The following is a 22,952-nucleotide window of genomic DNA, read 5'->3' on the forward strand; positions in this document are numbered from 1 at the left end:
TTTTAAATTTCGATATTCGTCATTTCACTACATAATTCCCAAAAATCTGTTAATTTCAATAATTTGAAGTTAGGTGGCAACGCCAAAATTCTTATGCTAATTTCTTTTGTTTGATGCTCTTTTAAAAGCTGCATATTTATACAGAGTTTTTGAAAAATTTTGGGAAAGTATTAGTTAGGAAACCAATTAGGTGGCAACTCTTTTATTAGCAACACTTAAACACAAGTCTTTAAAAATATCAAATTTCAAAAAAATTTAACACTGAATTTCCAACTAAGTATAATATATTTTTTATGACTCGTAGTTTTTGGTAGGTGGCAACACCACAATTTTTTTTTCAAAACACTAGCCATAAAACAAGAGTTAATCTACAAAAGCATTGACCTGTGATATAGTTTAAGAAGGGATCTATACTAATCGCAAAACAGAACTGAGTCCGTTACCTCGACCGAACTTTGTCCATTATCCTTATCAACAACTTTCAACAGATTAATACAAGCAACTTACCGTTGAAATAGCGGGTTCGTTATCGGCACGTCCGCATAGCCGCGACTGTTGAGGTGATGATGCTGATGATTGTTGCGTCCCAGCGTGTTTGTCATCAACTCACCAACATTCCCGCTACCATCAGCAGCGCCGCCATTCAAGCTATTCAGACCATTTGGCCCGCCAAATGTATTTCCCCGCCGACCCATTGTGCTGTAGCTATTGTTCTGTAGATTCGCCAAGTTATTGCGACTCACAGCGTCTAGCTTGTAGCCACCGTTCTGATAGTGGGTTGCGCCATTTTGATGCTTGAGACGACCCAGCGTCAAAGTGCCAGGCAGCGTGCCATTTGCGGCCGCCGCTAGCGGGTTGGCATTGTTGCGCGCATTCATTTCCAGCGTTCGGTTGAATGTGTTCTGGCGATTATTCATGCCGTTCATGTTGTTGTTGTTATTATTATTATTGCTATTATTATGCGCCATATTATTCAAATTGTTGTTATTGTTATTGCGACGCAAAGTGGTGATTGTGGCGGTGGTTGCATCCGAATGCGATGGACTGGCTTGACCGCCGCTCGTACCGTTCTCTTTGTGCGTAATGTAGCTGACATTGTCCAGCGAGAAGGCATGATTCTTGGCGCTAAAGTCCAACTGAAGATCATCATCGCCATCTGGCGGCACAGCCATGGCCAGTACTTGCGTCTCATACTCTTTCATGTTGGTGACGGCATCGCCGGAGTTGGCCGCTTGCGAATTTACAATTACCGGGTCGTAGCGCGTGGGGCTGGGCGCGGCGTATTGGCGCATGCGCTGTTTGAAGTTCTTGTACCTAACAGGGGAAGAAGAAACCAAACATTTTAATTGAAGACATTAAATTACATTCGCTGCAACTCACTTCGACCACGAGATGCAAATGTAGATGATGCCGATTGTGCCCAGTATGAGTATGATTATAGAGATGGCGATTAGCGTGTAGGGGAATACGTCATCGTTGATCGCTATAGCCGCTTTAACCTGGAACGAGACATTAAATACAATAATTAATAAAAGCCTACAACCACTTTCAACGGCTGCCTACCCTGGTCACTTGCTGCTTCATCTCAATGGGCGCATATATACCCTCAGCGGTCGCATGCGCCACACCCGAAGCGGCAAAGTTGAGCTCAGCGCGCGCTGTCGGTTCCAGCAACGCCTCACGCACAATGGTATCATTGCGCGGGAGTATCTGCTCTGTTTTAGGATCGATCAAGTAGAACCAGACATCCGTTGCGGCGGGGTTTTCAATGATCGTGCCATTCTCTGTCAAAATTTTACGATTACTGAAGCGCTCTATCCCGCTTATGAGTCCATTGGTCTTCTCTTCCAGTAGCTCTTCCAAGGCGCTGTAGTGATTGCGTATCTCATTTGGCGCCGAATCGGAGAAAACCAAAGACATGCGATGCTGATCGTTAATCTGATTGATCACAATGCGCGCGCGTGTGTGATGGGAGCCCAGCTCTTGACCGTCGTTATCGCGCGCTTCCACGTAGAACATCATGGGGAACGTCGCACCATCTTGGAAGAGTTTGGCCGTGCGTAGGATGCCGGTATCTTCGGTCATGACGAAGTAGGTTGTGGGCTGTGAGTGAAGAGAGAGAGAGGAACAAAGAGATTTTATTATAGTTATTGTTTAAATATGTTATTAAATTAACTCACCAAATTTTCATCGCTGATTACATTGTCCTCTTCATCGTAAATCTTGTAACGTATCATGCCGTATTTACCGGAATCCCGATCAGTGGCGCGCACTTGCAGGATCGGTGTGTCGATGTCCACTTCGGGAGCCACCACCGCGTAGAAAGTATCTTTACGTGTGGGGTGCGCACGATTGAAAATGAACTCGGGCGCATTGTCGTTTTCATCCTGCACAATTATTTTCACCGTAGCCATGCTTCTTTGCGGATTCACGAAGTATTTATGTGAAATGAGGCGTATGCTCAACGAGTAGGCGGTGGTATTCTCAAAATCGAGATGCTTTATTAATTTAACACCACAACCGTGATCTTCGGTCATTATATCGAAGTAGTCCATATCATTGCCGTTAACTATTTCACACTTAAAGCTCGGCATGCCGTCGCGCGACTTCTTCGAATTAATAACTTGTATCACTTTAATTGTTGCATTTATGCCGGTAGTCTCTGGCACGCCGGTCGTATAGCTGTCATCGCTGAAAGCCAAACCTATGCTCTCTGGACTCATTATGGTACCGTCATTCAGTTTACCCTCCATCGTATTGCTCTCGTTCGGATCGATCAACAGATGACGTACGAACACCGGCAAGGTGGCTACGGAACTCAGCTGTGGTTCACCCATATCGTAAGCGCGTATATCCACCTGATATTCGGTGTCCTCCTCTTTCCGCAAATCATCTCTTATACGCACGGTACCCGAGTCGGCATCCACTTGGAAATACTTTAACGCCTTGCCACGTCCGACCATCTCGTAGCGCACCACATTGCCAGGCGATGAGCCATCACCATCTATAGCCGCCATTGTAGCTATCCGCGTACCGATCGATTGATCGTCGTTAACCGTAACAGGTTCCGGTACGGCCGCAAAGACCGGACGCACATCGTTGCGATCATCAACTTCGATAAATATACGTATCGTGTCACCGGGTCCATCGCCATCATTCTCAATTGTGCCAACAATAAGTTCATGCTGCTTCTTCTTCTCATAATCCAACCCAGTGGTGGTGCGTATTTCACCTGTATGTGGCGACACCTTGAAGAGCTCAGATGCACCTTTGCGTAGCACGTAAGTGATTTGCTGTACCGTATCCGGATCGACAGCTTGTACGGTAGCTACCAAGTAGTCGGCCTCATTCTCGGGCACATGCACATCAATGCGTGCATCCGTGAACTTCGGCACCTCATCGGGCAGATCACGCACCTGCACTGTAACGCTTGCCGTACCGAGGCGCGCATCTGGCGCACCATCCTTGGCGGTCACCACGAAGCGGTACTCTTTCTGGCGCTCATAATCCAAAGGCGCGGCGGTCCGTATCTCGCCCGACTTACCGTCGATGGCGAAGGGTATGTCTTGTGGCACGGAGTAAGTGATCTCAGCGTTGATACCCTCATCTGCATCGGTAGCATGTACAATGCCCACAAAAGCATCCTTCTGGCCTTCATCCACTTCGAATACGTATGGTAGTGTAGACTCATCGAACTCGGGGTTTTTGTCATTGATATCGGTTACCTTGATATTCACCGTGGCACTGCTCGATAGACCGCCATTATCTTCGGCTAACACAGTAAGTTGATAGCGTGTGAGACTTTCACGATCTAATTTGCGTATCACCATAATGACACCACTTTCTTGACCCACAGCGAATTGCCGCAAATCGTTGCCCGAAACGATTGAGTACACCACCGGATCATTCTCCGGATCTTCGGCATGCACTACCGTTACGGTGGAATTGATCTCAGCACCTTCGCTAACTTGCACCTCATAGATGGGTTTGACGAACTTTGGCGGTTTCGTATTCGGTCCTGGTGTTACGGCGATTTCGACAATAGCTTGGGAAGAAAGCCCACCATTATCTGTTGCCTGCACTGTTATGCTATACTGTTCGCCTGCCAATAAGCGACCTCTCGTCTCTATCTCACCGGTCTTCTCGTCGATGTGGAACTTCTGTTGTCCGTTGTTGGATACATGATAGATGGAATAAGTGATTATGGCATTTTCGCCTTCATCATTGTCGGTTGCAGTCACCTTAGTGACATTGCGTTGACCATCACCGGCGGTAATCGTGATTGGTGGCACCATTGCGAGCTTGGGCGGGTTGTCGTTCACATCCCGTAGATGTACAGTAAGGCTGAGTGGCGCACTGGCTGCATTGGTGCGCGGTTCACGTGCAACCACTTGGAACTTATAGCGTCCGGGTGCTGGTGGATCGCGATCCAAACCCTCCTCATTGACAATCAAAATACCGTCGTTGGTAACGTTAAAAGATGGCGTTGTGAGCTCGTAAATATAATCGGGTTTGGGATCATCGTCCCCCAAATCGGCGTCCGTGGTCTTAAAAGTGATCGGACGACCATTTGCGTCAACGACACGTGTGCTGATTGGTGAGTTCTCGTCAACATAGCCGTCAATATCGCTGGCACTTATAACTGGTGGATTGGCATCGACGGGCTTCACATTGATCGTCAACTTGGCGGTGGTAAATCGTTTTGCCATTGATACTTCCTCGGCTTTTACGACAATATCATACTTCTTGGCGGTCGAGGTGTCCACCGCTTTGATCTGCTTTAGTACGCCCGTCTGCTCATCAATCTCAAAGTAATCTGCATAATTGTTTGGCATGCCGCTGGCGAAGGAGTAGTGTATTGGCGAACTGATCGTGTCCAAGTCAACGGCCTGTATGCGTTCTGGCGTAACGGTGAGCACACCTTGCAGCGACCCAGCCGGCACCGAGGCGGAGTACTCGGGATTGATGCAGGCGCCATCGAGCAGCACGCAGCCGCGATAAATAAACGATGGATCCTGGTCGTCCGAATCGGCTACGTTCACCGTCAGCGTGGTGGTCGAGGAGAGGCGCTCCGAAACGTTGCGTGCGCGGTCCTGCAATGAGGGAAAAATATTTATATGAATGCGTGTAAATTAGCGCATTTTAAGCGCAATTAATGTCAACCGCGGCGACACAAACTTGTAAATAGTAATAAGTGCACAATTAAAATGTAAATGCCACGTTCGTTTCGCAAATGGAATTTGTCGCTAAATAACCGTCACTTTATGACCATAAAATAACCTGTCGCGCAGACAATATAATTAAGCAGTTTAGCTGCGCGGCTCGTTGTCGCCGCCTAGGCTGTGCTGGAGAGCGGGTGTAGTCTCTCAAATGCTTTCGGTTTTTATTCTATTTTTACTAGTTATTGTTGTTGTAGTGCAGCGCGCGTACTTGTCTATTGCCTTGCACGGGCAAATGCAATTTAAATAATTGCGCGCATGCGCAATGCTATAAATTTAGTTTCGCCGCTTGCTGGTTATGGCGGCGCGTCGCTAGAATGGCACCTTTTGACCATGGCACCGCGGCGCATTGAAACCCAACCGAACAAACAACCAACCAGCAGCCAATAGTGGCCGCCAGTGGCGCGTCTAATCAATACTTGTCGTGGCCATTTGTAGCATGCGCTCGCTTGCTTAAGCTGGTTCGTTTAATTTTATTTGCTGTTGTTTTTGCAAAACGAGACCAGCGTTGACCAGCCATTTTATGTGTAGGTTTGTCTTTTGACTGCGTTAATTGAATGCGATTTTTCAAGCTTAGCGATTCTAAATTGTCTGTTTTTAGGCATTAGAATAAAATTTTACTTAGTAATTGGCTTTAAGGTAAAGTTATGTCGACACTGAGTTTAGGCAATGAAATTTCTTCAAGTGAATTTTATGGTTGGATTTAGGTTTGAGATGCAGAGCTTACGTTATGTCGAACGGCTGAGAGGACAATGCGCCAGACCGGAGTCAAGCAATTACGAAAATATCTGTTGACTTCACAAAGTAAAGAGTTTAAAATAAACTTTTTTATACTTCATAATTTCATAATTTCTCATTTCTTGAGATTATTTCTAGCCAAAGTACATTAAATCATCATTGTTAAGATGACTGTAATATGAACCTTCGTAAATACTATGCCATTACTTCTCGTTTATTTCGATAAAACTTTAGGAACACCTCATCTTCGAGTTAAAATGGTGAGGAAGTATGTATATTGAAAGAAAATAATCATTAATGTGGGTGGTTTTACGAAAGTTTTTCGAAAAAAAAAGAGATTCTGCGACAGATTGGTCCATCAACTTATTATGACCCCATATAACAAAATTTTGAGCATATTGGATACGTGAGTGAACTGAAGCTAACTCGCTTTGAAATAAAAATGCAAATACTTGAGCAGGGGTGAAGATAAAAAAGATATATAAAAGATCTAATCTGAGAGAGAATTCAATTATTTTAGTGGCAACGAAATTGTATAAAGTAAATCAATATTTTTGAATTTCCCTGTCTGAATAGAATAGTTTTTCGCCATGTAAAAATGTATTTATTTTTTTTTTTGGTAATTTGAAAGTAACCCTTTATGTTTCTTATATTGTCAAACTTCGTCGCAAATCCCCAAAATTTTCTGGACAAATTGATTTATATGAGTGCTTCTTGAACTCACAGTGGACAGTGTAGAAGGAGACTGAGTTTGTCCATTGGGAGGTTGATTACATATTTAAACCTTTTAATATTTTAACCACCCATTAGCAACTTGGCATGACGCATGACTTCAAGTTGTCGGCAATATATCTCCCTGTTCACTCCTTCATCCTTGCGGAACATGGTGGTACAGAGACCAACCACAATGAAAGGTTCGGGTCCTACCACGTTGCTGAGGAGCGGCCAAGTTCATTAGCCAGTCCATTTCCGGCTATAACTTTGTGATCTGGCACTTAGATAAGATGCACTTGGTTGGATTTCTGCACTATAGCTATTTGGGTTTATCTTTACGCACCGACTTATAGCAAATGGTTTTGATTGGAATAAGCTCGAAAAACTACTCGTAGATATGAAAAGTTTTGTGCGCGCCAGATTGATATCAAGCGTCGCCGTTGGACATGTGCGCATGGCATCAGACTCGTAGATGCAGGTGAGTCGTTGCAGCTTCGATAATTGAAGTCCTACCGATATCTGCGATGCTTTCGAGGCCAAGCCATCGCTTCTTATGTAATAATCGGTCACACTACCATGCTATACAACCAACTGACAATCCTCGGCTTGCAGCCCTAAGATTTCCCAGCTAGCTTATTGCCCACCATAAGTACTTTAGTAGCTTTGATCATGGTCAGGTCAACATGCTGACTATCTATTTTACCATATAAGTCATCGCTACTTCTTTGCCCCCAAATATTAGATTCCTGAGGCTTTTTTTATTATATATACTAGCTATGGAAAATTAATCCATGCAACAAAATTTAAGATTTGCTATAAAGTGTACTTAACATCTTTGTGTAAACTTTCTTTATAGCCGTATCTTTTATCAAAAGCGTTAGTCACCATGAGAGGAAAGTTTAAAACCGCTGTGACAATATATTGACTTCCCTCATATATAATTTGAATATCCCAACATCGAAAAATGCAAAAACAACAAAGTTATGGCACAAGTATTACCTAAGCTGAGTCCAAATGCTAGATTAGTGCCACATTTAGACGCCTTAAATGAACTAAGTCGCAAAAAAAACATAAATAATATGCTTTTCCATTATGAAATACTGACACATACATGCACACATAGTTGTCGCCAATGAAAGCGAATTTCCTGGCATTAGTTGACATCAATTGCGTAATTCTCACCCATAACCTTAAATTCGCGCCATTTTTGGCTTGCAAATTGACAGCGGAACAAATGGCATGCATGTATGTGTATGTATGTATGTGTATATATACATATTGGGATATATTTTATGTTTTATAGCTTTGCTTATGCGCAGTGAAAATAACTGTCATCTGTACATGGACTAGCGGCCACACACACACACACACCTATCTACAAATATTACGTGTTGGAGTTAATTTAGGAAAATACATATATGTGAGTGTGTGTACGATTCGCGGGCGTCAGAGGGCAAGCTTATGTGTTAGTTGTACTTCTTTTCTCTTATTGTTGCTGTTGTTGTTTGTGACATGCGGAAATTGTCGTCATGCGAATAATGTACACTTTGACTCTTGAGTGCATTATAGTTGACATTTATTGTTGTTGAAGAAAATTATTTTTACTTTTTGTTGTTGCTTTTTCTTTACATCACCAAAACGTGGCAGAAACCATGTAATTTCTGCAGATTACAAGCAAGGTAAAAAATATACATTACTACAAGAAAGGAATACATATGCATAAACCGTTATATGAGCACCTTCAGCAACATAAGCTCACGTGCATTAATAATATTTAATCCCACGACATTAATCGATTTTCAAAGCACATTTTGAGAATTTTCCATTTTCAACAAAAATTAAAATTTTGCTTTTGCAATTTCGAGCTTTCGATTATCATGGCGGCTAATTCGATTTTCTGCGCTGCTGCGCGCTGCCTTAATATCCGTTACTTCTTTGCAATATTTTTTTTTTTTTAATTCGCTATGTTGTGGCTCAAGCTGGCGTGCCAAGCGTTTGTTGCTTTGCGCGCACGTAAATTCATTACAACCCGCATGTTGCTAAAATTGCAAATGAATGTATCGTTGATTGTTGTTGTTGTTGCTATGTTTCATGTAAATTTCCACACTATTTGCAACTCTGTGTGTGTTGTTGGTTGCGTTGGATTATGTAAAACATTCATCAATGCATTAATCGTATGCGAGCGCAGCTTGAGAATGATTTGCCAAGCGAAAATATTTCCAAATCAAAAGACTTTAGACACGAACTCGTTTTTTGCTGTTTGGTTTGTAGAGTGCTACTTGTTGGTTAGGTTGGTTTTTGTTTTCAAATATTAATGTTATCGAAGAAAATTTTGGTTTAGTGGAAATATAATTAGTTAACATATTTAGAAATTGTTTTCGGAACGAAGCTTTAGTATAAACTATTGCAGCTAAGAATGTAATATTTGGGAAACATTTTGGTTCGGCCAAATATGATTAAGATTATTTTATTTTTCAATAACTCATAACTTTTAGAACTATATTTCAAACATTTATATATTTTATAGGAATTATCAGTTTTAGGTTCCAGACTTTACACAAATGTAAAGTAAATCTAAAATTTAAAAAAAATTATGTATTAAAAAAAATATATATATATTTAAAAAAAATTTAAAAAAAAAATTAAAAAAAAAAAAATTAAAAAAAAAAAAAAAAAAAAAATTTTAAATATATATATTTTTTTTTAATATATACTTTTTTTTAAATTTTAGATTTACTTAATTTAAAAAAAAAATTTTTTTTAAATATATGTATTTTTTTTTAATATATAATTTTTTTTAAATTTTAGATTTACTTCTTCTTCTTCTTTACTGGCGTAGGCACCGCTTACGCGATTATAGCCGAGTCAACAACAGCGCGCCAATCGTTTCTTCGTTAGATTTACTTTACTTTTGTGTAAAGTTTGGAACCTAAAAATGATAGTTCCTATAAAATATAAAAATGTTTGAAATATAATTTTTTTTTTCAATTTTTTTTTTTTAAATATATATTTTTTTATTTTTTAAATTTGCCATTCCTGCTATATTTCTCCATACTATTTTACACTCAGAATCAATAAATACTACCTAGAGTAACATTACCTCGGTGATCTGTTTCGAAGAATACAGTCATCCATTTCAGACTATAAGAAGAAAAACTGAAGAGAAATATTTGCCAAGCAACTATAAAATCCGCTCTTTAGTATTTAAAATATAAACACAAAGATAAAAAATTATTTAAAATTAAAAAAAATGTACTCCTCAAACATCTTAACAAATAATTGCGTAGAAAACAATTATAAAATGAACTCAGCACAAATAATTTGTGGTTCACCTAATGGCACTGCCATTAGTAAAGTTTCAATTCTTTTCCATTTCATTAAGTTAAATCTCAACAGCGCCTCACAACAACACAGTACTTGAGTAAACGTTCAAATTTATGTCTAAATGTGTTATTTAACTTACAAAGAACACTCACTTTGGCAAATAATAATTTAGCTGCCAACAGAAATTCAAAAAAAAAAAATACATATGAACATATTTATGTGTAAAAAGTTCAAATTTACAAAAGGCAAGTCAAAGCACAAAATCTTTGAAAAATCACTTCACACTTATAATAAAAATACATGGTGTGTGTTCATCATCTGCGTGTGCATTTCACACAATTGAAAGCCATCCAACACGCATTTGTCAGCATTACCTTAATGATGCTGCCGCGCTCCATTGTGGCTGTCACTATATGTGGCTCTGCAGATTGGACAGGCCGCTTCATTATGGACCTAGCAATCATTTGGGCTTTTGAAAGCTCTAATAAATGAGCTTGTGGCGTATAGACAGGTGGCGGATGTGGCATTTATTGATTTATAACCATATATATTTATTTGTATGTATGTATATTTATTTATTTATGCTCGTGTGCTGTTCTCATGTTTGCATTGTATTGTTTTAATTTTTGAAATTTTTTATCTCATTTAATGCCTTTTCTGTAAGACTATGCCGTACATGAATATGTTCGCTTGCCTGTTGCTTTCTTTGTTCACTGCCATTCAAGTTTGTGTCTTAAGTCTTCAGAATTTTGCGCTTGACTTGTTTAATGGACACGCGAAACGTGTTGTGTGTTGGTGTTATTGTAATAAGAATTGTTTATTAAATGTTTTTTAATATAATTTTATAACGGTTTAAGAACTGGTGAATCAAGTTTGTTGATTTTTTCTATAGAAATAGCAACAATTGACTGTGGCTAGAGCATTAAACAAGTTAAGTAGGTGGTTAGGGGAGGAGCTTGGGTTGCCAGTTTTTCAGTTTTATTCGGATCTAAAATTAAGTCATTTTCTGCATTAGTTGCAACAGGTTTCAATTAGATGAGTACTAATTTATGCGGTTGCTGCAACAAAAAATGTCTCGATCGATTGGCTACAACTATCGCCAAATTTGACAGACTCAGATTTGTTATTATTTGAAGAAAAAAAATACATAGCCTTGATCTTTTGTGGGATCAAGGTGAAAATTTCAAATTAGAAATTTCTAGTTGCCCACAAAAGATATTATAAACGCAGAAAATATAATGTTTTTTTATCATAATCAAAACTAATACGAGGGCTGCTATATATATTTCTGGCCTAATAATGAAAATAGGAATATTTATCAACGAAAATGGTTTTATTGTTTTTCAAAATATTCTCCATCAAGATTTATACACTTTTGCATGCGCTCAAACCAATTTTCGAAGCACTTTTTCCACTCCGATTGAGACACCTCCAAAACATGGTTTTTGAATGCTTCAACAGCATCTTCTGGCGACGAAAATCGTTGACCACGCATTATTTTCTTGATGTGTGGGATGTGTGGGTTTGAGCCGATGTGTAAGAGCTCGCATTGTCATGGTGCACAATGATTCGTCTTCTCTTGTTCGTTTTTCGAATTTCTCCGAAGACTTCAGGCAAACAAATGGTGGTGTACCACTCAGAATTGACCGTCCTACGTTGCTCAAGCGGAACAGTCGCCACATGACCAGTTTTGCCGAAGAAACAGGCGACCATTTGCTTCGAAGTGCTTCTTCCACGAACAACTTTCGTTGGATTCGGCTCGTCTTGGAAGACCCACACGGTCGATTGCTGTTTTGTTTCGGGCTCATACGCATAGATCCATGATTCGTCACCTGTGACGATCTTATGAACGTCTTTTGAAGCACCGCGATCGTATTTTTTCAGCATTTCTTTACACCAATCCACACGAGCCTTTTTTTTAGCGATTGTCAAATTGTGCGGGATCCAACGAGAACAAACCTTTTTTACGGCCAGGTGTTCATGCAATATCGAATGTATGCTGGTGGGAGAAATGCATAGGCATGCCTCTATCTGAAGGTATGTTACATGACGGTCTTGCATTATCAGTTCACGTACCTGATCGATGTTTTCTGGCACAACGGCTGTTTTTGGACGACCTTCACGGAATTCGTCTATGAGTGACAGTCGGCCACGATTGATTGTAATAGTTTTTCACAGTGCTATAGGATGGTGCTTTATAGCCATACATTTAGTTCATCGATGCACTCTTGTCGTGATAATCCACATCGAGAGTTGTGAAAAATGTTCGCACGAAAATGTTCACGAGTTAATTCCATTTTTTGGCCGAGATTATTTTTTTAATTCCCTGTAAATAAAACAATTCACGATTAAATGACAAAACGTTCTGAGTGATTTTATGCTAAAAAATGTCAGAATTTCCAATGGAAATGTCAGATTGTACCCGGCAACACTAAGTGTTGCCTAGGCCAGAAATATATATAGCAGGCTATGTATGTGATGCCATAAAAGTTTTTTTTTTATTTTTTACATTTTTAATAAAATACTGTTAATATTTTTGAAATACTGTTAATATTTTTGAATTTGACAAAATATTTTAAACAAAAAAAAATAAATAAAAAAAGAAAATAAAAATATTTCATATTAAATTTACTAAAAATAACTGTATTTAATTTGCCGTTAATCATTACTCAGAGAATAAATTTTTCTTTATTTTGTTTGAATATTCAATAATTGCAAAACCATGAGATTCTCATTCCGCTACTAATAAAATTACTTCATGAATTCCAAATTTTTTTATTCACTGGATTATTCAAAATTAATTAATTCTTAGCATTGTTAAATATAAATAATTATCAACTAAAACTAATTTAAAAACTTATTCAATTGACAATTATTGATTTTAAAATATACAACTAACTCGAATGTTTATTGATGTCAATAAATATTTTGCTAATAACACAATTAGCAATAATTGCCATTGTAAGCGGTTTAAGAAACATATATTAACGCCATAAATACATATTAAGTGCAAAATAATTGCTTTGAGTACAAGTCGGCCAAATCGGTTCTTTAATTAACACCCCACGTATGGCACAAGTGTTAACAATGGACACCCACGACTTGCTTGTTGGCTAAATTGCAACATAAAAACAACAAAGAAAAATAATATTTTGTTTTAATTTTTATTCTTTGGTTTTCCAACTTCATGCGCACGACGCGTTTGCGTTTCTAATTAACACGCAAAATCCGCCTATCCAAAAACAACAACGCGTACACGCCATAAACACGCCAACGCATGGGTTACAGCAACAATAAATGAACAGTTACGCGCGAAAAAGTTTCGCAAATCACAAATATTAAATGGCAGCTGGAAAAATGAAGAAAAAATAAATATTTTAAGCGTAGCGAAAAGCTGCGTTTTCAATTTGGAAGGCAGGCAGGCGGCTGCTAAATATTTTTGCCAAATAAATTTGCATTTTTCAGCAGGTGTTGCGGAAAATTATTCATATGGCAAGCACACGAAAATATTTACCGCCTATTCGCATGCCATTTAAGGCAGATTTCTCAATTTCGCGTTGGAGATAAGAGTACAATGCGCATGAGCATACACACACACCTATACATGTGCACATATATTTATATTTATGTTATTTTATTTTTTTTTATAAAAACTGGTCGTCCCACTATCTCGGAAGTGGGTGTGCATAAATAACACCAGATGCCTCTGCTGATAGTAACGTTTCTGTGCTTGTTTTTTGTTGTTGCATTTTATCGCAGCTTGATTTTTCGTTAGCGATTGCATGCTGCGGCAACACTTGTTGGCGATTTCGCAATTAAAATTCTTTGCAAATAATTGTTTGTTGTTGTCGTAAATTTTCTGGTAATACAGGTTAAATAACTGCGATTTTGTGCTCTTTTCTGCATTATTAGAAATAAGTTTGTAATATGTTTTTGTAATGCCATAAAAGGCATATCTGAAGCCATTAGCTGCAATTATCGCAGCGAGCAGTGAAATAGTTTATTGCTTGGAGTATGTATACAACCATACATATATAGACACATACACATGCATAGATAAATATATAAATGTGTTTGCTACACAGCAGTAGTCTTCGAAATCAATTAGCCAGAGTTGGGAGATAATAAAATATATTAATTAATAATATTCCCTCCACATATACACTTGTATCTATTATATATAGTAATTATGTATATAAATACATACAGATATTCTTAGCAAATTGAAAAAGAGCTCACTAGATTAATAGGTTATGAGCACCATATTCAGGCTATGAGTATAATAAATTACGAATGGCCTTAATTTTGCTTTAGATATTTATAAACAAAATTTAATGATTAAAATAAAAAAGCTATAAATGTACTTTTTTTGAAGATTTTTTTCTATTATTATTTTTTATTATTAGATTATTAGACTATTTCTTTATTAGAAAATATTCTTCAAAAAAATTATGTTTTCAGCTCCTTAATCTTCACCATTAAATTCAACAGCGTTTGGTTCTCTAAATATGGTAAGCCTTCAGTTAATTTCGGCTGAGGTACTATATTGTGTTGTGTTCTTTAGAAATTTATTACGTTGATGGTCTTCTATGAGTTCAGTAAATGATGTAAAGATGACTATAAATAAATGTTGAGATTATTTCGATGATCTCACATCAGTATGTTCATGCGAAATACAAAATTATCAAGGTAATATTTCAACTTCATAAAATTAATATGTTTCATACTGGGTGCAACGGGTGGTATGAGTAACTTTTGAATGCATTCCACTTAATTTAAAGTGATTTGGAAAAACTGAGTATAACTATTTAATTCCTCAGAATCTCAAAATAATATGGGTTAGTGAATTTTTTGCCATTTTTTAGTAAATTTAAATGCAAAAAATTTCGGAGAAATACTTCCTACATATGAAAGGTTAATTTTACATATTTCTTTCTTTCGAACTCGATTTTCGGATTAAAAAATATACTTGAATGAAATGAGCTTTTATAATTTAATTTATATAATAATATTATGCAAGAATTTATTACATTCCGCTGTATTTAATTATAATACAATATCTTCCGACTTATTTTGGCACTTTCATTGAGTATTAATTTTTCGATTAAATCAGTTTCACCTCATAACATAAGATCTAATATTCCTTCTCATACGCTCATCATCACGTGTTTTAGCTAAATTATCACCCTGTACACTCTTATAGAAGATTGTTAGGTTTTCGAATTATTTTTTCCAGAAGAGATTAAAGAAGTCGCAAGATAGGGAGTCGCCTTGTATGAAACCTCGTTTGGTATCGAAAGGTTTGGGGAGATTCTGCCCGATCCTGACGGAGCTTTTGGAATTGCTGTATTAGTTTAGCTGGGATACAAAATTCAGACATCGCGGCATAAATGCAGCTATTTTTCGAGCTGTCAAAAGCAGCTTTGAATTCTACCAAGAGGTGCTGTGGGTCGATCCTATTGTCATGAGTATTTTCCAAGATTTAAACCCTTTATGCGTTGTTGAGGAGGCTTATTTCAAGGTAGTTGGCGCAGATTGTGGGATATCCTCTTTTGTGGATTGGAGAGATCAGACTTAAATCGTCCAATCGTCGGGCATGCTTTCGACGGACCATACTTTACAAGAAAGATGAATTAAGAATTTTACTGAAATTCACCTGAAAAGACGACACCACTGCCATAACTTGTTTGGTTACATTTCACACTGAGACAGAGGCAAAAAATTTCAATACAAAAACCGCATAATAATGGTTAAAGTCCAAAATAAGCAAAAAGTCATACATTAGACCAAAAATATTGCTGGAAAAGCACCATTGACGCTTGAAACGTTTAAAGGAGACACAAAAATCAATTGAAGCGAAATAGCCTTACCAAAACTCAGCGAAGTATTCACGTGCAACGGCAGCAATAATGACTGTGGCAAAAATATGTTGTTGCTGTTATTGGTAATACCGACAAGAAGAAAAATCTGATCAATAAATTTATGAGCAAAAATAAAAAAAAAAAAGTTGAAGAAAATCACAAAATATTGCGCAGTTCGCCCGCAAAAGAGACCATTCCACGGCTGACAGGCGGTTGAAGTGGCAAACGAGGCCCAACGGAAAGCAGATTATGAAAATCTGCAAAGAATTTTCTTTTTTTCGCTCATATTTTGTACGTGTGGCATGTTGCGCAAAAATATGCACCATGCCACACAAGGTATGAGTACCTGCAATGTGCGAGCAACTTTTGTGTGTATGTGTGCGGTGCACGTACTTAGTCGCCGTGTTATGATTGCAACATGACCCACAGCAAAACTTGATGAGTGCCTCAATGTGGCGTAGAAGGCGGTGGTATTGCGCTGTTGCAAGAGAGTGTGTATGTGGTTGCAAACGCTGACTGGCTGGTGCTCCGTGTTTGGTGCTTGGCGCTGTGGTGATGGTGATGACGCTGCTGTTGATTAGCGCGAACTACTCAAGTAGCCATGCAACACAGCCGCACAGCAGCGCAGAAAGCAAGAGTGCCAGCTCGGCAATTGGTGTTGCGCACCCGCTGGCTTAGCGTTACGCGACGAAGCGTCAATGTGGCAGCTATCGACACGCTGTGCGTCTTGTTGTTGGCATCGTGGCGTCCAGGCTGCTCGGGGCGCTGATATTGGATAGCTGCCGCGCTGACTGCCAGGTTGGACGCTTTGCCGCGCGATTGCTGTTGGCGCGTCGTTTGGCAAGCTGCAACTTGCAAATTGGCGTGTGGCAGGCAGTGAACTATTTTTCCACTTATTCTTCAGTTTTTTTTAATCTATTTTTTGGTTTGCCGGGACTTGTACGGATTTTTACTTATTTAAGAGTTTAATGAAGTCGCAAAGCGTTTCGGAGCAGATCTTATCATCTTGCCACTTGCTACTGGCGCTTTTGCGAATTGTGAAATGTTTATGCAACAATTTTGCAGATTATTACGTAAGTGCTACTCATGCGCCGCGGCTATGCATTCAAAGAACGCATGTGTGGTCCATGAGTACACGAAAAGTGGATTCAAAAATGTAAGCATGTAAATAGTTCGCAGCAAAATAAAATAACAGTGGAAATTCGATAAGCAACCAATAAACGTACAATACTACGCGAACTACCGCGCTCCATAAGCAACAACGACAATAATTTCGTGCCAAAAATTTACAAAAAACGGCTGTGAATTTTGTTTGCCCTTCGCATATGTTGAGGCACAGCTAAGGCTAGCTAGCAGCAGTTGGCTGTGAGCAGCAACAAGTAGTCTCAACAACTTGACTTAATGCCACAAAAATGCCATTGCACTTCAAGCATGCAAACAACAAAGTTTATAAACAAATAAAGAATTATGAGAGCAAGAAATCAATAATATTGTTGTAGTACAACACATGTTCGCCTCTTTTGTTAAGGGTTTTTCATTGTCTTACAGTTTGTTGTTGCTTTTGTTATTCATGGGATTGTTTAGTATACTGTTAGGTTACTAATAAAAAGAAATACATATATGTATATTTACAACTTCAAAAATGTAGCAACAAAAAATTGTACTCGTAACAACAACTTCAGCTTCAGCGGCGGCCACAGCAGCAGCTCGTGAATCAAATCAAAAATTGTTGAACATGAAAATTGGAGTCACAGGTCATAGCGGACACAATGGCTCGTACACCTGGTAGACATGACAAACAGCAGTATGTAGAAAAGTAAGAGCACAACAATGCTGTTTTTTAAAAAATCTTGTCAAGAAAAATACAAATACGTATACTATATATACATATAGTATATTACAAGGTATTCCTTTTGATGCTTCATATCAAAATATATTTATGCATACCTTCTTAATATTTTAATATCCGATAGGAAGTGTACACAAGAGTTTAAGATGATAGTTTCAATATCGTTCTATATATTGATAGAATTTGGTTCAGGATTCGTATAAGAAAAAAAGATGCATACCTTTAGGCAAAGCTTGGACATTTTAATTAGGACACAGACCTAATACTGAGAAAGGTAGATCATCAAACATAGAGTTCTGGTAAAAATTGAAGGGTAACGAATTAATACGGTAAATAATTACGACAAAACTTTCAGGTTACAAATTTTTCTTTAACTTTATTAATAAATAGACAAGATGTATAATTGCAAATTGGTTTTCTATGATACCAATTAAAAAGCAAATTTGAGATGTGACCAGCACAAAACCTCGCTTAATTTTGCTTACTCCCTTATTTAGGTTAGGTTAGGTGGCTGATTAGAGAGATCGTACATGGACGGCTTTATGTAGTCGCTTGTGAAGTCATAGAAAGGAAGGACTCCTAGCTTTGAACTTATAATTAGCAAAACACCTAGTAGCCAATACAAATTTGCACAGTGGACCTTAGTGCACCACACATGCGGATGGGCGCCCTCGATTTTTTTTGCAAGGTTGTTTTTTTTCTAGTATCCTCCATCATATAAATACATCATAATGGGTTTGACTATGTTGTCGTATAGCCAGAAGACCATTTTCGGTGAGTGACCCCACCCTTTGCCAATGGCTTCTCTACAGTAGTAGAAGGTAATTGATGCCTGTTTTGATCTCTCTTCGATATTTGGCTTCCATGAGCGCTTCCTATTCTTAATGCAAAAAAACTACAATTTCGATATTTTCGTTATATATAAAAAAATTATCAAAATCATCTGAAAATTCCCACCTCTAGGTTTTTCACAGCCTTACAGACACTTTTCTCCATGAATATGGGAAAATATTACAAACATTCCAATAAAACCACAGTGCAATGACTTGTATCGTAAAATGCTAGAGAGTACACAAACCACATAATCGATAGTGTTTGTACGTGTATACGGCGCGTGTCGATTGAATATTAAATCAAACTCGTTTGAGAATTAGCAACACTTGTAAATTAAGACCACAATCTATCAAACAGGAAGATATAAGATACAGTTAGCGCGAATAAATTTGCCGATAACTCATCAAAGCGGCACAAACTTATGAGCAACGGCAGAAACTTGTTTAAACAACCCAATTGTATAAACATAAATACACACACATCGATGAGCAGTCAATATTTATAGATAGAAAAAGCAAAAAGCCATGCCAATATACAGTCTTGACAGTCTGAGATTGGTTTATCGGAGATTTGGCACGCTACGGCCCACTTGGCCCGAGCGCTGAAGTGTGATGCAAAACCCACACATGAAATTTGACATTTTCCTTTATGTCACGCTGTAGTTGTTGTGTATTTTACTGACATTAAAGAAATATGCAGCTTTTTGTGCCCCTCCTACCCAAAATTTGACATTTACATGGACACGCTGATGTTGGAGTTCCTGACATGCCCACAGCGTCACATTATCGGCGTCAGCAGCAAACCAAAATACAAAAAAAAATAGTGGCCACACAATCATTAACGGCAACACCAAGCAGCCAACACGCTGGAGCCATCGCTGAATTGTTCAATTTCTCAGGCCTTTCACGACGCCTGCGATTTTGACGCTTGACGTTCGGCGCTCGATGCTTTGGTAAATAATGGCAAATAGTCTTCAAATGGCTCTCAATTATGCCATCATTAAAACAAATAATCATAGTCGCTCGGAAGTGTCAGTTCGAATGGACAATAGCAGGGTTGTCAATGTGTGTACATGTGTTTTGCATGCCGTTACTCTTTTGTTTTTGTATTTTTGTTGGTTCGTTTTTTCGCGTATTTGGTAGTTCAATTACCCTTTCTGCCGCTGGGCCAACACGTATTTGCACTAATGAAGCGTAACTTGTTGGCATTTTTCGAGGCAATCAGAACTCTTAAACATAAATACATGCATTTATATTGAAATCAGTTGAAGTTAAATAATTGAGTCTTCTACGATATGAGGAAATTTGAGGTTAAATCTTAAGACGAATAATTTTTTTTTTGTTAAGAGCTTGTAATCACATTAAGTAATGATACTTATATTTTCGGCAAAATGGAAAAGGTAGTAAAATCAGGAAGTTTTATTTCGGCAAAGAGTAAATACTCATATAATTAAGTTTTTACTAAGAAAAACTTACTTCAGTTTCTAATATTTATGAAATGCGCAAAACATTTCAACACAATGCTACATTTATGACTGGAAATGTATCTTATAATTCTATTATGCCAGATACACATGTTCAACTAGATATGCATGCAAATTTTCGCAATTGGACATGCGCACATGTAGCTCCATATCAATTGAGCGATCGAGAAACTTGTTTAAATATATTCTTTTGGCATATTGTACTAGCATTTGCAGAAAATCTAGCTTAAACCTGACAAAAGCCAATCTCAAACGCGTATCTGCTATTTGAAAAATTATATTTGTATTTCTCAGTTTCTGCTTTCAGGTATTGCGCGGGTATCATACACCCACCGAGTGGAATTCACAGCGAGCGGAACATGGCTACCATAACTCATTGACTGATAGCGACAAGCTTTGTGTAAATATGTTAAGATAAAATTGAATAAATGCAAAGAATAAGCTTGAAGTCGCTGCTAATGTGGAAATATGTATATTTTATGTTTACATATGTGTTTGTTTGTATGTGTGCTTCATTATAATTCTTTACCATGGTTGGCATGCGTTATTAGCACTAATCCAATTGCCAAATTTTTTACTTCATTTATAATCAGAATAAGTTTTCGGCATTATTTTATTATGCCCATTGAGTCCAGCAATCCGCTTATCGATCTCGTTGAAATTCTTGTGCGCGTGCGCATACCAAATAACGCTGTAAACACTGACAGCAGAGCAAACGCGGTGGCTACTGGCAATGATATTGGAAAAAATATAAAAATACAAAAATCGCAAGAGAAAAACATAACAATGTTTCTACACATCAGATCTAGATTGCGATTAAGACCTTGCCGCTCAATAAGGCAAAAAAACAAAAAAAAATATTTTCAGCACACGAAAAGTTACGCCAGCCAACCACACAATTTTAGAAATACGTTAAACCAAGTAATCGTACTTATTTGATTGCCTAAAAATTGCGCACCCATTAGCATACAGCTTTTTTTTTACAAATCTGGCAACGCCACTACATACAGTTTCTATCTTTATGCTCGACATTTAAGCCCAATAATTTTTGTTAATTTTTTTTCTAAAACCAAAAATGCAAATTTTCCAATTATTCACACACGGAGTTGCCAAAAATATGGCAAGCAACCTTATGAAAAATTTTTGTGCTGCCGCTTAAACGAAATAAGATCGCGCACAGACAATAACATAATTTGTTGTAATTAATGTGAATTTATACGCCCGAAAAGCGCAATTTATCGCTGCTCGAATTGCCGATTTTCAATGCAAACTTTGTGTGCTAGTTTTTTGAAAATAAAAATTTTTCAACAAAGTATGTATTGAGAAGCTAATATCTCATAGACAGCCAGCTGTTGTGCAATTGCAGGAAAATAAATGCATCGGAACTTGTTTGTAAGTATTTTTGGAGGCATAGAACATGCAGCAATATCGCTAAATTGTACCCAATGTATGTGTTTCAAGGTATTTGAAATAGTTTTTTGATCAAAATGATGAGAAAAGAACTTGGCATAAGTCTATAAGCCGGTTTTATCTTAGTTAGTTCGCATATTTTTTTAAATCTTAAACTTAAGCTAGTGGGGAATTGACTACGGTTTGGACCGATTTGACACATTTTGCTGCTTCACTAAAAATAATAATTGAAATATCACTTATTTTGATCAATTTGGTATAAAATCAACCAAATGATCGAAAATTATGTATCAGGTACATAGGGGTTAGAGGGAGTTTAGAAGCAATCAATTTTTTATACCATACGCCAAATCAGCAGGAAAATAGCCTCCAAATATCGTTGTGATATCTTACAGATTAATCGATAATTTCAGTATAAAGATAGAGGACCTCAATCATAATCGGTTTCAGGAGACTTCATAAGGTCAAAGACTAATTTAGACAACTTTTAGCCGAGAATGTTTTGTAGCCGAAGTTAATTTTTTCTTATTTTTATTGAATCGTTTCACTTTACTTCACTTAGAAAACTGCCCACTGCTGCCGTTTTTATACAAACTGATCGACCAAAATCAAGTTAATTTTTTTTATTCACTACTAATATCCATAGAACATTTTGTAGCCGAAGTTAAATTTTTCTTATTTTTATTGAAACATTTCACTTTACTAGACTTAGAAAACTGCTCACTGCTGTTATTTTTATACAAACTTGTCATGAAATATCAATTAAATGCATAAACAAGTCGGCATGCGGAAGCGAAATGCTTTATTCTAATTATTCTGACATTCATATAATCATAGTCAGAACAATACACCTTCCGTACGTCACCACAAATCACCGTTATTTGCACAAAGTCATAATCTCACTACACGTGCAAGTAATGGGTATAATGAAATTTAAGAATTAAATAAAAAATAATTAATAACCAGCCAATAAACTTGGCAAACCGAGCACTAGTTACATATAGTTATACGGCTGTTATACCATAAAATACAAGTATAGAGTCACACACACATATATACTTGAGTGCATATAAAAGAGATAAATAATCCCACTCGTTCGCTGGTTGGCAGTCTGTTTGAGGAAGTGGGTTGCGACCGGCTGCCCACATTGCAATTGATTTTCACACAGACATATGACTAGTCTAAACATACTTATTTACATTTGTAAATAGCATGTAAATACGTATATATTTTACATCGCACCAACATTTGTCTAACCAACCGTCCATTCTTAATGGCTACTCGCACCATTTTAATTGGATTTTAATATACTCGTGCCTTGCTGCGGATCTCTGCCATTCGAAGCACGCTGCACTTGCCACTTGACCAGCTCCAGCGCACAAATGATTTTCGTTACAAGAAGCAGTTGCAGAAGCAGCATAAATGACATGTCTCTTCGAGATTTTTCGAGTGGAATGGTATTCCGCTCATCTCTCGTAATAGGCTCTGCAGACACTTGTACAGAATGAAAAAAATAGTAA

The 22,952-nt window shown here is 37.8% G+C and overlaps 1 protein-coding gene across 7 annotated transcripts in view; it reads right to left on the minus strand.

The window, feature by feature from the left end:
- Window positions 1-22,952, minus strand: part of LOC105230472 (cadherin-99C) — a 575,298-nt gene that overhangs the window by 3,571 nt on the left and 548,775 nt on the right. For all 7 annotated transcript variants that reach the window (XM_049448688.1, XM_049448689.1, XM_049448685.1 and 4 more), the window contains 4 exons: window positions 2,181-5,093; window positions 1,564-2,103; window positions 1,381-1,499; window positions 508-1,314 (listed from right to left, as the gene is read on the minus strand). In XM_049448688.1, coding sequence (XP_049304645.1) covers window positions 508-1,314; window positions 1,381-1,499; window positions 1,564-2,103; window positions 2,181-5,093 — 4,379 coding nt within the window. The remainder of the gene's footprint in view (window positions 1-507; window positions 1,315-1,380; window positions 1,500-1,563; window positions 2,104-2,180; window positions 5,094-22,952) is intronic.

The sequence above is a fragment of the Bactrocera dorsalis genome, chromosome 2 (assembly GCF_023373825.1).
Source record: "Bactrocera dorsalis isolate Fly_Bdor chromosome 2, ASM2337382v1, whole genome shotgun sequence".
Taxonomy (NCBI): Eukaryota; Metazoa; Arthropoda; class Insecta; order Diptera; family Tephritidae; genus Bactrocera; species Bactrocera dorsalis.